Genomic DNA, 17,500 nt, shown 5'->3' with positions numbered 1-17,500 from the left:
GGCCAATTAAAATGCAAGAACAGTCCTAACTAGCTTTTAGATGGGCACTTAACAATGTGTTACCTGTCAAATGCTCCCAGCTCTTTGTCCCCAGTGTGCTCCCAGACACACAAGAACAGCATGGCACCTGACATTTAGTAGTCTAGCAAACAATTGTTTGACAGATATTATAGTAGCTGTCAAGCCACCAGATTCTTCATTTTCCCCAACAGCTGCTGAAGGGGCTGCTACATTCACATGCTAATCTTGTGAAATGAAAAAGAAACACTGGGACATAGGGGACTTTTCCCCAACCTAGTTTTTCTCCCAGTCCTGGAGAATTACAGCACAAGAGGAGAATTTGCCAAGATGAGTCACAAAGGATGATACCTACCAGTATCAATCTTTTCCATGGATTTAATAATCTCCTCTACTTTTCCTGGCAATTGAACGTTGTTTGCGTTCTCCCTTTCACCTACAATACTGGCTTTCTTTTGGTCATTGGAAATTACAACCTGGGCCTCTGGCTGGAGATCTTTATTGCCTGGTCTTAGGTCATCTTCATATGCTGGCTGAATGGCTGGTTGGCCCTTTGGTTCCAGGATCTTTGGGAGATCTTCAGAATTGTCCAGTTTTTTTGAGGCTTGATCCCCCTCTTCTTCTTTGTTCTGTGGCTCATTTTCTTCTTTTTCAGAATTTGCCTGGTCCTTCTTTCCCCCTAGGGCTTTTACATTAGTGCCTTTGGATGGGAGTTTCTCTTCCTCTGGTTCTCTGTCTTGACCCTCATCTACCACAACTTCATCTCGTGGCACTGGAGGCTCATGGCGGTGGTCTCCCACAGGTAAAGCAATACCTAAAATGATATTCATTAAACATCTTTGGAACCTGGTTTATATCAGAGACCCCCTAATGTAGAGAATATAGTATGGAATCAATCTCTAGAAGAATACAAATCAACATGTGCTACTGCTTCTTAAAAATATAACTTGTTGATGAGTCAAGAATTGATATTATTTCTAGCAGATTATAGAAGGAATAGCCACTGGGAAGCTACTTTGACTTGTAAGGAAGTCAACCACATCCAAAAGGTAAAAAGGATGGCAATGATCAGAATTTTCAACAGAGCTAAAGAGAAAATATCACACAACAGTGGAAATTCTTTTTTTGGTGTGTATAAAGCTTCTCCCTCTTTGTTCCCACACCTTCCACCTGGCCTCCTGATACCACACTACCTTGATCAGGACGATCAAGTTGCACCTCCTCCTGTTTCTCCTTGTGCTCATCCCTTTGGGGCACATTCACAGGACCTTTGATCTGAGGTGGCTCCACTTCATCTTTCTTATTCGGCAGTTTCAGCTTATCACGGCTGTCCTTGGCCACTTCAACAACTGGGTTCTGGACTATAAGCATAGCACAGTTAATTGAACATGGTTTCCACATGGCTGCACTGTCAATCAACAGAAGGAATTGGGACAATTTTTCTGGGCTGTAATCACATTTCACCAGGAAATGGCAGAGGCCGGGCAGCTTCTCTCCACCCTCTTTCAATCATTAGCAACTATGAAATAAAGAAAACTGTCATTTTTCATGTATGTTCCTAGCAAAAATGTCAAAATGCAATTTATACCTAGCAAGATGTGGAATGAACAAGGTGCCATTCACAAACAAGCTCATGCCACCAGGTGGCAGCATAGACCCATCTTTAATTCTCCAATGGGTTACCAAATTCTAAGTATTTTAATAGAATTCATATTGGAGCAAATTTCCATATTAGTCTATGCTTCCTATACTTCTCCAGCTCTGGGGGCCATGACTATGCCAAAATGCTAGATCCTTTCAATGAAATGGGTGGGGAGGAGGAGCCATAAAGTTACTGTTTAAAGGAACTGATGAAATAGTTGTGTTTTTTTAAAATGTTTGTTCTCACTAACTTGCAAGAGTAGATGAATTACCAAAGAGAAGATACAAAAAAAGGAGTGAAGGGTGGCTACTCTGCTAAAACTGTAACCTTTCCTGTCTTTTATATTACAAAGTGTATAGATTGTTACCAAAATTTAAAAAAAGATTCACATGGCCATTGTCACTAGTTATATTCCTTAAGGAAAACAACCTTCAACATAGTATCACAATGCTTTTTTTTTTTTTTTTTCAGGAAGCTACTTCATTCTGGAGGCTTTGGGAGGAATAGGGGATTCTATACACTAGAGAACAAAAAAATAACTGGGAAAAGTTCAACACAATAAACCAGGGTAATTTCTTCTGTTCACTATTTCAGAGGCATGGCTTCTCAAGAAGAGAAGAAAACTCATTTTTCTACTTTGGAAGCAAAGCACCAAATGGAAAGTGATGAGGGCATGCATACACAAGGGTGGTGGCAGTATCAAAGCAAAGAAGAGGCATATTGAGGAGATGCTGCAAAGGTGAAATCGACAATCTTTGGGAACAGAGGTGAGGGGGGTTGAGAGGTAGTGAAGAACTGAGGATCTGTACAAGTGTCCAGCAAAGGAGCCTGAAAAGGAGCAGTCTGATAGGTAGGAAAAGCAGGATAGAGTGGTATTTCCAAAAACCTTGAGAATAGAGGGTCTCAAGGAGATCAGGGCTATCAACAATGGCAAAGGCTGTAAAAAGGTTAAGGGGAAAAGACTGAGAAAAGACCACTGGATTTGGGAACAGAGGGCAGAAAGTGGGTGATCTGGTCCAACCTGAGCTTTAGGAAAATCATCTTGGCAGCTAAGTATAAGATGGACTGGAGTGGCAAAAGACTTGAGGCTTGGAGATCTGTCTGAAGGCTACTAGAGGTGCCTCATTAGGGTTGTGGCTATGAGTGGAGAGAATAGGATATGTTTAAGAGATCTGGGGAAGGCAAAAGCAACAAAATTTGGCAACAGACTGGATATGAATGGAGTAAGTGAAGAGTCATGGTTGACGATAAGGTTTTGAGCCCAAGTAACTGGGATTTGGGTGGTGCCCTTCTAAATAACAGGGAAGTTAGACTTGAGGAAAAGATAATGAATTCTCTTTTGAACATACTGAATTTAAGATATCTATGGGATATCCAGCTCGAGATACTCAAAAAGCAACTGGATATGTGAGAACTGAGGTCAGGACAGAGGTTTGGGCTAACCCTACAGATCTGGGAATTACCTGAATTTAAGGACTACATCCAGAAATAGAAAACTGAAATGAAAAGTTTATTTAAGAACAATTACATTGAGGAAAAATGATGTATTCTTTGTCCCCTGACAAGAAGAGAAAACAAATTAAAAGTTTTAACAGAAAAAATGACTTAATGAAAGAACTTAGGAAAGCATAACAGTGGGCACATGGAGGAAGACATGTTATTGATAGTTTAAAATGTCCTCTGTTAAACAAACTATGGAGCAATGGGCAATTAACAGAAAAGGTCTTTCTCCCGTTCCCTACTGCCCCCATTGTCAGCCTTTCGCAGCAGGGCTGTAGTTTAGCCAAGTGACCTATTCAAATGAGTACATGGCCATCTAACATAGCAGGTGAAACTACTTCAGTCCCCATGATACAATTAACCTACTCATAGGAGCCCCTGTGCTCTAACAAGACTCAGCAATAAATCAAAAGATGTCTAGTGAGTTACAAATTTAAGAAGGGGATGGGAAAAAAAGTGGGGAGAGGGAGAAAAACAACACACACACAAAAGAAAATCTCCATTCTGTAATAAGGCAAAGTTGCCTCTGAGCAGTCATTTTCTCAGCAGGAAACAAAATTAAATTCATCATCAGGGTGTGAATTAATGGTCTCTCATGCTGTTTAGAAATCTATAAGGAGCTATATATGGTTTGCAGAGAACAATTTTGCACAGGATGTGTAATAATCACTGTAACTGTATAGTCGCCCTTGAGGTCCCTTTGGATAATGTTACAGTAATGCTGTGCCTCTGAATGTTTTATGAGTGGCATTGGATTTAACAGGCAAAGGCTGAGAAGCGATAAACGCTTCTTGGTTTACAACAACAATAACAAAAAATACAGAGTTAAGAGAACAGGGGGTTTTACCTTATGATCAGGACCAAGGGGTCTGGCCTTTCTATGGCAACCCACTCAATTGATAACATCCCATCCCTGCCAACTTTATTTAGCAGCTGTCCAAAGGAACTGACACATGGCAGAGATCTGCACACTCAGGGCTTCCTAAAACATATCAAAACTTTTCATTTTCAGACAGTTTGCCAGCAATGTCTCTCAGCTGTAGTAAAACTAACATAAAAACTTCCAACTTAGTAACCTAAAAAGATCACCCTCCTTGCAGCTTCTGATTAGGATATTACCACTGGTTATGGTAGAAAGACCTTCAATCACAGCTTGTTTGATTTTAATAGTGCTAACTTCACTAAGTTAATTAATAGCAAAAATGTATATAAAAAGATAGGACTCCTTGGGGAAAAAGAGAAAATTTAGTAATTGGATTTCTTTTCACAGGAGAACAAATGAACCAGAATAGTTCTACAAGAAAAAAGTTTACAGAGCAAAGAGAATGATCACTAAATTAGAAAACATTTAGACACCTCTTTTTTTTATTCTGAAGAGAGAAAAGTTGTTTCAAAGTGAAGATAATCAATAATCTACTTCTTTAAACTACCAGTAGGGGGAACTACCTACTACAAAGACATATGTCATATTATTCCTGCCCTTCTCTTTTTCCTCATATTTTCAGTCTAAAAAGGGGAAAATAAGGTTAGGAGTCCATGTAGACCTTTAATTAATCTTTAAAAGCACTGTCCCAAAACAACTTCCAGGTTCCACCCCATTCCCGAAAGACTGGGCAAAGATGACAAAAAGGGAAAATGACAATTATTGGAGGGGATGTGGGAGGACAGGCACACTAATGTACTTTGGTGGAGCTGTGAATCAGTTCTGCCATTCTGGAAAGCAATTTGGAACTATACCCAAAAGTCACTCAGCTGTGCATACTCTTTGACCCACCAATATCACTACTAAGCATACAGCCCAGAGAGATCAAAGGAGAAGGAAAGTACTCATAGGTACAAAACAGTCCTAGTAGCACTTTTTGTTGTTATAAAGAACTAGAAACAAAGTGAGTGTCCATCTATCAGGATTGGCTGAACAAATTATGGTATATGAATATAATACAACATTATTGTGCCATAAAGAATAATAAAAAGGATGGATTCACAAAAACCTAAGAAGATATATATGAACTTATACAGGATGAAGTGAGCTGAATCAAAAGAACAATTTATAAGATGTCTATGACATTGTGAAGAAAATCAATTTTGAAAGACCTCAGAACTGTGATTATTGCAATGATCAAATATGACTCTAAAGGACTGATGTTAAAGAATGCTTCCCACCTCCTAACAGAGAGGTAATGGACTAGATCTACAGAATGAGGCATACCTCTTCAGATATGGACAATGTGTGTATTTATTTTGTTTGGCTATATTTACTGGTTACAAATGTGGGTGTTTTTTTGTTTTGTTTTGTTTTGGAGAGGGAGACAACTTGAGGAAAAGGATGGTAATAATCCTACCCACCAAGGAAAAGAACATCAGTGATGCATCTAATCCTAGCTGTGTGACTGTGGGCAAGTCACTTAACCTGATTACCTAATCCTTACTGCTCTTCTGCTTTGGAATCAATACTTGATATTGGGCCCAAGTTGACCTGCAACTCAGGTTGGGATTTAGCAATCTCTACCAAAATCTCCCACAAGAAGGTGACGGTCTTTCCACAGGATCACTGGTAAATCTGGTGTCTCCTAGTTGTCAGTTGCTGCTTGCCCCAACCACCATGGAGTCTCTCTCAGTGAGCAAGAAACACACTTCCTGCTTCTTCGTTCCATCTTGGAATTCTCCAGTCCTTCCTGCTAGGTCCAACACTAATACTAAATTAATAACTAAATAATCCTCACAACATAAGGCAGAAAGTAAGGGTTTAAAAAAATAATACATTTAAAAGAATGTTCAGATGAAACAGACCAGAGACAGATAGAAAGAGTAGTCGGTAAGTCAACAAGCATTTATTAAGCTCTTACTGTGTGGCAGGAACTATGTTAAAAGCCAAGGATACAAAGAAAAGTAAATACAGACCCTGCCCTCAAGGAGCTCACAATCTAAGCAACATGCAAACAACTACATAAAAATATGAACAAATGCAGAGTAAATGTCAGTTAATCACAGAGAAAAGAGGTTGGGGAAAAGACTGGGAAAGATCTACAGAAGGTGAGATTTGAGCTGAGTCTTGAAGAAAGCCAAGGAAGGTGGGGAGGGAGAGTATTTCAGGCATCTAGCATAGCACCTAGAGATAGAGTGTCTTGTGTGAGGAACAGTAAGAAGGCCAACATAGTTGGATCACAGATTATATGAAGGATAAGAAGACTGATGGATTAGGAAGGGGCTAGGTGGTAAAAGGCCTTAAATGCCAAAGAGAAGAAGCAACTAGAACACAATGGAACCTGAACTGCATAAAAATCACCTTAGCTGATTGGAAGTTGAGTGGAAGATGGACTAGAGTGTGGAGAAATTTGAAGTGAGGAGACCAGTTGGAAGGTGATTACAATATCCCAGGAAAGCAGTAATAAAGGTCTCACATGGATTCTGGCTGTCTAAATGGAGAAAAGGGATTGTATATGAGAGATACTGTGAAAGCTTGGCAACAGATTAGACAGCATGTTGAATATATTGTATACTTGGAAAAAAAAAGAAGAAAAAATCTCAGTGTAGTAGAGATTTACAATTTCCTATGCAATTTTCTTTTTTTATTATTTGTATATGGGGAAATTCATGTTCGTTGGTGTTTATCAAGTCGAAAATAACAAAAAATTATAATTTTTCTAAAAAAAATCATCCCTATTTAAGTATTTGCCCACTGGGGTGCTAGATGGTACAGTGGATAGAATTCTGGACCTGGAGTCAAGAAGACTCATCTTAATGAATTCATATCCAACCTCAGATATTTAACTAGCCATGTGATAGTGGGTAAGTCAGTTCACTCTGCCTCAGTTTCCTCATCTGTAAAATGAACTGGAGAAGAAAATGGCAAATCACTCCAGTATCTTTGCCAAGAAAAACCCAAATGGAGTCACAAAGGGTTGGATATGACTGAAAAACACTGATTATTTGCCCAATAGTCTGGTGATGGCAAACCTATGACATGCGGGCCGCTTACAGAGAAGTATGGGGCTGCATGCTGAGGATGAAACATTTGCTGTAGTATAGTATAGACACTCAATAGATGACAATTCTACCTATATTAATTTACCTATTTTGGTTTATTAAATATAGTTATATATTACACATACATTTTTGTAATTTAAACTATAAATATCATGAAATTATGGTTTTTTTCTCAAAATGACACACCACCTGAGTTATGCTCAGTTTTTTGGTGAATTTTGACACACCAAGCTCAAAAGGTTGCCCATCACTGCAATAGTCAGTGGCAAAGGTAAGAAAAATCAACATTTCCCAAGGTCTCCTTTCCTTCAACACTTCCTTACTGCTTATAGCTAAAAACTTCAGTAATCCAGGTGATCTTGAGAGAGATAAAGAGGAGATAATTTGCAAGTGAGTGAAAGGCAGTATTTACATTGGGATTTTCTTTCAAGTTCTATCTTTGGCCAAGAGGAAAGAATCAAATAGATAGAGTTAGAGCTACCCCAACAGTGGCAGAGTAACTGCCCTACATTCCAAATTTCCTTTCTAGAGGAGGAAGCAAGGAAATGTGAGGTGTGTAAAAAGGCAAAGGTAGAATAAGCCTAAGTATTTTATCTTCTGCTCCTTAAATTTAACTCTCTGTTGGCCCTACCTAGAACAAATTCCATTCTACTTGCCCTTTTAAAACTAAAATGAATAAGAGTGTGTGTGTGTGTGTGTGTGAGAGCGTGCGTTGTGGGACAAGTTGAGGAGACAGAATGTGTACTACGGTTGCTATAAAGGAAACATCTTTTCTATTTTCTTCAAAATGTGGTGGAGTGGGAAGGAAATAAAATAATGGGGAAGACAGAGCCAGACAAATATAGTATCACTTCTTGGCTCATTTGAGTTAAGATCAAATGGATCCCTCCTTTGTGATGCTCTGATAAATTAGCATCACCAAATCTACCTCCCCATTCCTCTTCAGATCAGTAAAATATAAGAGCTCTCCATTCACTAAGCATGGATTTTTCCATAAATAGGGAACAGCTAGCTAAGTGGGACAGTCCAGGCCACCTGTAGGAAATATCAAGTTAAACCCAATGATCAGCATGATCAGCACCAGTCTTGGCCAAGGAGCCATGCTCACCAAATGCCAGCAGCAGCCAGAGGGAAGAACTTTCCCTTCTGACCCAGAAAGTGGTGCCTCTCAATTTTTGCACTGCTTATGATGCTCAGCAAGGTTATCGGATTGCATCAGTGAAATTAGTTCACTGTTGTCTCCTGACACACAAGCAGTAAAAATGAACAAAAATCACATCAGGAGGAGAACGCCTGTGACACAGAAAAGGAACTATTAAAAGACTTCTCACAAAGCGCAAGGGAGAGCTGTAGCAGGATCAAGCTGTTCTAACAGTTTAGGAGAGAAGGGCTTAAGTGTGCAGAGTCAATGTCTCTTCCCACTCTCACTCGTTTTGTCACTTTGTCAAAGAGTTCTAAAACTTCACCACCTCTTTTTGCTAAGCAGCTGGTAGAAGGCAGCAGGGGCAATCAAGGAAGATCTCATTTTTGGAGAAAGCAGATTAAGATAGGACTGAGAAAGTACAAACCAACTGGAAGCCATACTGATGTCATGAATGTAGTTATCATGGCTACCAGATCTGGATATGTGAAAGGCAAAGTCAAGGGTATAGAAGACAATGTGGCCATAATACCACCACCTGTATCCATGAGCATACAAAAAAAAAAAAAAAAAAACAGCTCAGGCATGTCTTTCCATCATCTAATTTCAAAAAATCTAAATGGGCAATTCCTTGCTCATCTTTCCTGCCTACTAAGGAGTACAATTGTTTTCTAATCCTATTGGAAGAAAGGAGACTAGATGTACAAAGGGCACAAATAAAGTTCATTACACAATATTGCACAATGAAGGGGGAGGGAGGTGGAAATGAAGGTAGTAACATTCAAGTAAAGAACTGAAAAATATTACAAAATCTTAATCCTACCCAGGAGACCCTCAAGGGTGCTATCAAACACCAAGATAAATTGCCTAATTAGCTTTTTTAAAAAATGGGTAATTGCTTTCATGAGCTTTCACAGGAGGCTTAGCAACCTTTTAACATACATTCTCACTGTATGTAATACCAGAACATTTCTGAAAGGGGTTTTATACCCTCCCGAAGAGCCACTGATAGTAAACCTCCAGCAATACAGTCAGGGTCCATAATGTGCACTTGGGTGTCATTAGAGAAAACACTATTCAGAGTTTGCTGGTCAATACGTGTTCACATAAAAGGGCAATGTTCTAATATTCATAATCCCAGAGCCCACAGGGCAGGGTTTTAATGAAAGTCTGTACAGTTTTGGCCTCTGCAACATCAAAGAGACCAATAAAACTCCTCTCACATGCTGACAGGCAAAAGTCAGATGGTGAACACAAAACAGTTAAAGGCCCAGCACAGTTCCAAGATTTGCTTCAACAAGGCAACCCATCAATTAAAGGGGAAGAGGGGGAAGAAAAATTGAGAACACGCTAAAACCAAACTGCATGTGGCTCAGAGAAGAGCCATGTGTTTCTGTTAAAGCCTCTTACAAAAAATCAAAACCAGATGTTGGCCAGTGGAGGACACCCAGGTGAGCACAGGGCAGGCTCATGTCCTGCACATGCTTGGAATGACAGGATGCAGCTGCTGATGAGTGCAGAGAGCCACAAGCAGTAGCCTTTCACAAAATGAAGGGAATGCAGGGAGAAGGGGGTGTTGATTAATGCAGAGTAATTCATTACTGGATAGGCCTATCACATGCTGAAACGGAGGGAGGAACGGAGAAATGCCAAAGTTCTGCCTGTACTGCATGGGCTTCATCAAGTAGGTTAGAGGGGACCTAGTATACAGTGTTTCACATAATACGAAGTAGCACTTTTGTAGCTGGCAAAGCTGTGAAGACTGGGCTCAGTTTTCACAGTCATTACTTATATTTCTCTTTCCCTTAGTCCATACTGTTCTTCCTGCTGACTCTTCTACAGTCAGAGCTGGCACCTGTTTTGGTCCCCTGAGACCCAACCAGATTCAGCACCTCTAAGTGGTTAAATCGGGCTACTCTTACCCCATGCCAGACAGGAACAGCCAGAAGAATAAGGCATTAGATTGGGAAGCCATGCTGACTTGGGTTGTGCAACCAAATGAGGCAAAATGAAGCATCTTTAGGCATTTCTAATAGTTTCACAGTGGCTCCCAAAGGAGGGAGCTTCCCTTGTGAGGGACTGTTTTCTCATATGGAATTTTTATGAGGTGTTAATACTAGTGAGAGTACATTTTTCATATACAGGGATGTTAATTAGGGGAAAGGAAGAGGACAACAAATCCAAGGATTGGCCGTACTCTTAACTGTATGTAGCACTTTCCTCAGCATCTTGACCGGGTTAAAATAACCATATATACTTCTGCCTAGTGTTCAAGATAGTATTTGCTAACTCTCATCTTTGACAAAACTTTATTTTGTCAATTACAGAAGGTGGGGAGACTAGAGTTCCTACCAGGAACAGATGTTATTTAGCCATTACCACTCAAAAGTGAACCAATATTCAAGAGCAATGGATTACATTCCTCCTCCCAGGCCAGCCACACAGAGAGCATGATTAAGGGACTGAGAGCCTAGCGAATTTAAATCAGAACTGTTGTGTCTCTTTGTAGGGGAGGTGTGAGCTGGACATGCATGGGTGCACCATTAATGTGAATTTATAAAACCCTATTATTGTCAGGGACAGAAGACCCCAGAAATGAATGTTATCGCAGACAGCACCAACCTACCAGTTATTGCTCCTGACAGTCACTCAAAGCAGTTCTGCAGGAATGTGTCCAGAGACTCAAGAGAGTATAATCTCTTGCATAAAACCTTTCTTTTTATTCACTCTCCCACCAATCTATGGTAAATATTCCAAGGCCTCAAAGAGACCTCCAAATAAATAAACCTATAAACACATTTAGTTAAGGCCACTACTACACATGGAAAATCAGATTTTTAAACCCTTCCCCATCAACCCCAGGACACAGTCATAGATGAGAACAGAAAAGGGGTCATATAGCACCTGCTAGAGATGGCCTTGTGAGGCAGTCCTTAAGCCATGTAAGGGAGTTAAGATTCTATCAAGAGTCCTAGTAAACAAATAATAAATAATGCGAAACAGTAAACAGAGTTGAAGCATAATCACAAGCTTTGTCGAGATTAAAACTGGCTCAAAATTTATATCCTCAAAATAAAAAAAATTAAAAAGCTGCACCCATAAATTTACATACCTTTTAGTGTGTTGAATGGCTTATTATTGAAATCTTGTCCAATATGCTGGCAGAAATGCTGAGAGCAGCCCTATTTTGGCTCCTCATACTCTTCATACAGGTGGCCAGAACAGTGCTATCTCTAGTTTCAGCCTTACAAAGCTTCCTTTATTAGCAAGATTTGTACTCATCCCAAACTCTTCCACTGAGAGCAATCTCAAAGCCTTCCATCCTTTTCCCATAAAGCAAATGGCAGCAGGCAAAGCAAATGAAATCCTCAGGAACCCCAAGACCTGTCTGAAAATGACACCTACACTACTTTCTGAGATAGCAGGATTGCTCTCAAGACAAAGTCACTGCAAATGCTACAAGGTTCCCCCCCCAAAAAAATGATGAGGAGGGGGTAGGGAAAAAAACAAGTGGGCATACATACCTGATATTTTGGCAGAATCTGAATCCATCAGATTTTTTACTTCTCCAAAATGACCAGGAGCTTCAACTTTCACAGGGGCCTCCTCACTCACAGACAGGGTAGTATAGGTACTAATTAGCAGAATTCCCAAGCCTATCCACAGAATGAACTATAGGATGTAAAGAACACATGAGAATCAGTGAACAAATGTAAATGCTCCAAAAGGTCTAAAGCCAACATCTTTACTTTTTAGCAACTAGAGATCTCTTGAGATCTATGAAATCTTTTGGTGTAATGGGGGAAGGAGGTTAGGTTTGGCTTGTGAATATGTGTATATATTTTCAATAAGGGGAAAGGGTATTAAAAAAAAAAAAAAAAGAAAAGCTAAACCATTACTAAAACAGAGAGGGGAGAAAAGGAATGTGTGTGCAGGGACCTATCAGCCTCCTCTAAGCACCAGAACTGCCAAATGACTGGCTGATGCTCCAAATGAAAAATTATCTGCAGAAAGGGACTATTGGATAGATTTCTGGCTAACAACACTGACAGTTAAGGAGATTTAATTAAACACTGACGTATTATTTTTTACCTGATCATTATAATTATCATTAGAACCTGGTCTACATATCAATAATGCTGCTCAATCAGGAATCATCAACAGAACTTCTCAAAAAGCCAGATTTAGAGATTGGAGGGGGAAAAGGGGTAGGAAGAATGATAATTTGGCTGGAGCCTCTCCTCATTGCTCCCTTCAAAGGGAGAGGGATGTAGAGGGCAGGTATTGGGAACAGGTACAAAGAAAAAACTAAAAACAGGAGGGCAGTGGCGTATGAAATGGGAAATGCCTCACTGCCTCCTGGAGATCAATACAAATCTACCAGGTCTCATGTAGAGAGAAGACTTTCGGGAATTACTTGGTGAACCTTCCAACATCATTTGAGAAATCAAGTACCTCTTAACTCTGTTAGCTAGAAATAAGATTCTCAAGGTCACTCCCAAATTCAGCCTTCATACTCACCATATCGTCTCACCCCCCAAAACACTATAGGTTTACATATACAAAATTCAACTCTGTAAAGATAACTATTCTGGTACAAGTCATCAGAGTGAGGGAATCAAGGCTAGGACACAAACTGTCTAGTAATAACAAGATGTGATTTAACTCAAGTCATCCAAGTTTAAAGTCTAACTTTGGTATCAACATCATTCTAGAGCTGGCACAAGTAAAGACTGCTTCAGAGGCAATGCACCCAGTCTGGAGGGGGGAAAAAAGACTGACACAGAAGACTGACTAATAAAGCAAATGAACAGAGTATCCATCAGAAAAGAAGAGTGATGGGTGTGAGTCCCTTTCAAAAAGACAAATCTCTGCTAGCCCCAGATTCCTCTTTTCACCAGTACCTATGCTTAAACTACTCTGTCAGGTTGTGCCCAATCTCTGTTGTCAGTAAAATTGAGCTTTAAGGTACCACTGATTTTTCAGTCACTCCTCCAAGTGTTTTGCCATAAAACTATAATTAATTGTTAACCTGCTTTGATTCACTATTTCTGAAGGCTTATGAAACTGGACATAAAAGCTGCCCTCATTAACTTGGTAAAACAGCCATATTATAAGAATAAATATTTCCTTTGCTACTCTATTCAACCACCTTCCAACTTCCTCATATTTTACAATACACACAGAGCTCCTATTTTCCTCAGGTAGCAATGGTACTATAGCACACTTAAAAGCTTGAATCACATCTGGTTCCCTTTCACCAGAGGGGTTTGTAGCTACTGCTTCCAAAATTTTGCAAATAAATGGTCAATGCTTTTTCCCCCCTCATAATCCAAGGAGATTTGTATCTTTATCCTCATGAAATCTTTACACTGGTCTCAGGGTAGCAGATTTCAAATCTATTTCTTGTTGATTCTTTAAAATAATAACTGAGAAAGAAATAATGAAGACTTCTAGGGCCCCAAACAATCCCAGAATTAGATTGTCATGGGGAAAAAAAGGACCTGCCATATCCCAAATTTTGTGCTTATCATTTTTAAAAGCTCCAGAAAAGTCCACTTAAGATTTTTTTTTCTTTTCCTACCCTACCAGAAATGGTGAGCTTGTTTCAGTGCTCATGGAAGCAAAGAGCTAATAATACTCCCCAGGGTCCAGAAGAATGCAGGGCAGGCTCTTTCCCCCAGCCACATTACCGATGCAGAGCAATGCTGACTTGCAGCACACACAGCAAGCCCAGCTTGGCACCTTAGGCAGTGACCGTCATTTGGCCCAGAAAGCTTCAAATGATAGAAATGATTTCCTAAAGTGAACCTATATGAAGCTGCTCACTTTGTAGAACTCAAAACCTAAGCAAAATCTGCTATAAAGGATGCAGCACTGACAGGTGGGCATTAAAATCTTCCTAGGCTCCAAAAGCACTTTGATTTTCTTAAAATTTATGGAGCAGAGTCTCCCCCAGACTTCCGGTTAAGATGGCAGCAGAGTAAGGAGCAGCTGCTCAATCTCTCCTAACCAAAGCATACAGGACTCCTCAAGGAGACATAAAAACGAACCCAGACAAATGAAGGAACCCCACAACAGGGCTCAGCATTGAAGGTATGCACAATTGGGGCATTTCCACGCTATAAAGGGGTGAAACAGCTCTCACTAAAACATGAGAGGAAGAAGCCCCTGCACCCCCACACACACACACACCATGCACAGCGCCAAGGCCAACGCACAAGAGTGAAAACAGGATTGGGGCAACCAGTAAATCACTAGCAGCCCCAGGGCTTGTACCTGTGAGCTGCCAGACGTGGGACCCCAAGAGGCTAGGGGGACACACGGACTTTCCCCAAGCATATAAGCCGGTGAAGGCTCTGCCCCGGGTGCAAAGAAAGATTGCTAACTCAGGGACTTTCCCCAGCGTCTACCCGGGTGAAGGCTCTGCCCCGGGCGCGAATAAAGATCTATAAAGCAGGGACTTTCCCCGAGCATATGCGCCAGTGGACTCGGTGCAGACGGGAGTGCAGCTGTGGAAGCAGCCCCCGAGACCACTGAAGGAGCCTCGGGCAGAGGGGCAGACCGGGGACTACCAGGAGGCCTGACCCCGAGGCAAGAAGACGGGAGACCTCGGGAGCTTAGAAAGCGCAGGCAGACCCTAAGTGTGAAGACAAAGCTGAAAAGGGGTGGGGCTAATAATGGCAAGCCATAGGGAAGCCCAGAAGAAAAAGATTACCAAGAAAAACTCTGGAACGCTAGACAACATTTACACAGAGAAAATCCAGACAACAGAGGAGGACAAACAAATAACCAAACCTCCCCCAAAAAATGAAAGCTGGTCACAAGCTATTGAAGAGTTCAAAAATGAATTGTTGAGGAAGATGGAAGAAACCTGGCAAGAAAATAACAGTTTAAAAGGCAGAATTTCGAAATGGGAAAGAGAGGCAAGTCAACTGAAGACCAGAAATAACCAGAATGAAAAGGAAAACCAAAAGATTATGGCTGAAAACCAAAAGACTATAGCTGAAAACCAGTCCTTAAAGGCTAGAATCGAACAATTAGAAGCCAATGATCTCGCAAGACAACAAGAACAAATAAAACAAGTCAAAAGACTGATAAAATAAAAGGAAACATAAAATATCTCAATGAGAAAGTGACAGACCAAGAAAACCGGTCTATAAGAGACAATTTGAGAATCATTGGTCTTCCAGAAAAGGCAGAAATTAATAGAAACTTGGACTCCATACTTAAAGAAATTATTCAGCAAAATTGCCCTGAAGTTCTACAACAAGAGGGTAATATAGACATTGAAAGGATCCATAGATCACCCTCTACACTGGACACAGAAAAGTCAACACCAAGGAATATAATAGCCAAATTCAAGAGCTTTCAAGTAAAACAAAAAATCTTACAAGAAGCCAGAAAGAGACAATTCAAATATCAAGGAGCACCAATAAGGACCACACAGGATCTGGCAGCCTCCACGCTAAAAGACCTCAAGGCTTGGAATACGATATTCAGAAAGGCAAGAAAGCTGGGCCTTCAGCCACGAATCAACTACCCATCGAAACTGACTATATAATTCCAGGAGAAAGTATGGGCATTTAACAAAATTGAAGATTTCTAAGTTTTTGCACAAAAGAGACCAGGACTAAATAGAAAGTTTGATACCCAAATACAAAAATCAAGAGAAACATGAAAAGGTAAATAAGAAACAGAGGGAAAAGAAAGAAAACTCATAATCCTTTAAACTTGACTCTTTAAGGGCTTAAATAAGATCTAATTATCAGTATTAATAGGTGGAGAAATGCTATGTATAATTCTCTGTAGTGAACTCTATTCACTATTATAATATTCACTATTATAGCAACCAGAAGAATAATTCATAGTGAGAGTACAGGATACTAAATGGTCTAAGATGACATGGGGGGAGGGAAAAAGAGGGGGAATAGTAGGGGACACCACGAAAAATCTGAGTAAAAAAGAAAAATAGGATATTCTATTACACACAAAGAGGGCATGGGAAGGGGAGGGGATAAATACTATCATAAGAAGGAGAGGAAGACAGCATTAAGAGGTAATAATCAGGTTCCGGGTTAAGATGGCGGCAGAGTAAGAAGCAGCTCTTAACCTCTCCTGACCGAAACACACAAAACTCCTCAAGGGGACATAAAAACAAGTCCAGACGAACGGAGGAACCCCCACAACAGGGCACAGCATGGAAGGTACGTGGAATCGAGGCATTTCCATGCTATAAAGGGGTGAAACAGCCCTCACGAAATCGCGGGCTGAGCAACCACCCCACCCCCACCCCCTCCACACACAACACCTATAGCTCCGAAGCCAGCTAAAAAGAAATAGAGCAAGGTTGGGGCACCCATCGAGTCATTGGCAGCTCTGGGGCCTGTTCCTGAGAGCAGCAAGACTTAGGACCCCATTAAGCCAAAAAACGCAGGCGAAATCTGAGCGCGGGAGCAGGACGCAGGGCGCAGAGCGCAGGCTGAGAGCGCAGGCACTGCGGAGGCATGGGTGGAGGCAGACACAGCCAGGAACTAAAGCCTAAGTGGGGAACCAGTGTGGACGGGTATACGACTGTGGAAGCAGCGCCCTGAGACTTGTAAAGGAACCTCCAGCAGAGGATCAAGCAAGGGGGTCGACCAGGGGGCTTGACCTTGGAAAAAACCAGAACTCAGACCTCAGGAGCCAATAGATTGCGGACAGACACTGAGCGCGAGGATAAATCTGAGAAGCTGCTGGGGTAACAATGGCTACTCAGTCTCAGGAAGTTCAGAAGAGAAAGAATAACAACAAAAAAAAGAAGTTTTTAACACTCGACAGCTTTTACACAGAGAAAATACAGACAACCGAGCAAACAGAGGAGGAGAACAAACAAGCATCCGGACCCTCCTCAAATAAGGAAAACGGATCACAAGCTATGGAAGAGTTCAAAACTGAGATTTTGAGGAAAATGGAAGAGATCTGGCAAGAAAATAACTGTTTAAAAGGTAGAATCATGCAATTGGAAAGTGAGGCTCAGAAATTGAACACCAGAAATGACCAGATTGAAAAGGAATACCAGAAGATTATGGCCGAAAACCGAAAGATTATAGCCGAAAATCAATCCCTAAAGGCTAGAATTGAGCAAGTAGAAACTAATGATCTCTCAAGACAACAAGAACAAATAAAACAAAGCCAAAAGACTGAAAAAATAGAAGGAAACATGAAATATC

General features: G+C 40.7%; 1 protein-coding gene across 1 annotated transcript in view; it reads right to left on the bottom strand.

Moving 5' to 3' along the window:
• SLC38A10 (solute carrier family 38 member 10) overlaps nucleotides 1-17,500 on the bottom strand; it is a 75,909-nt gene that overhangs the window by 7,137 nt on the left and 51,272 nt on the right. The window contains exons 11-13 of the mRNA XM_044676494.1: nucleotides 11,813-11,960; nucleotides 1,212-1,379; nucleotides 374-832 (exon numbers count right to left, since the gene is read on the bottom strand). Of these exons, the coding sequence (XP_044532429.1) occupies nucleotides 374-832; nucleotides 1,212-1,379; nucleotides 11,813-11,960 (775 nt within the window). The remainder of the gene's footprint in view (nucleotides 1-373; nucleotides 833-1,211; nucleotides 1,380-11,812; nucleotides 11,961-17,500) is intronic.

The sequence above is a fragment of the Gracilinanus agilis genome, chromosome 4, assembly GCF_016433145.1.
Source record: "Gracilinanus agilis isolate LMUSP501 chromosome 4, AgileGrace, whole genome shotgun sequence".
NCBI classification, from domain to species: domain Eukaryota; kingdom Metazoa; phylum Chordata; class Mammalia; order Didelphimorphia; family Didelphidae; genus Gracilinanus; species Gracilinanus agilis.
This window is presented reverse-complemented; position numbering and strand designations above follow the sequence as displayed.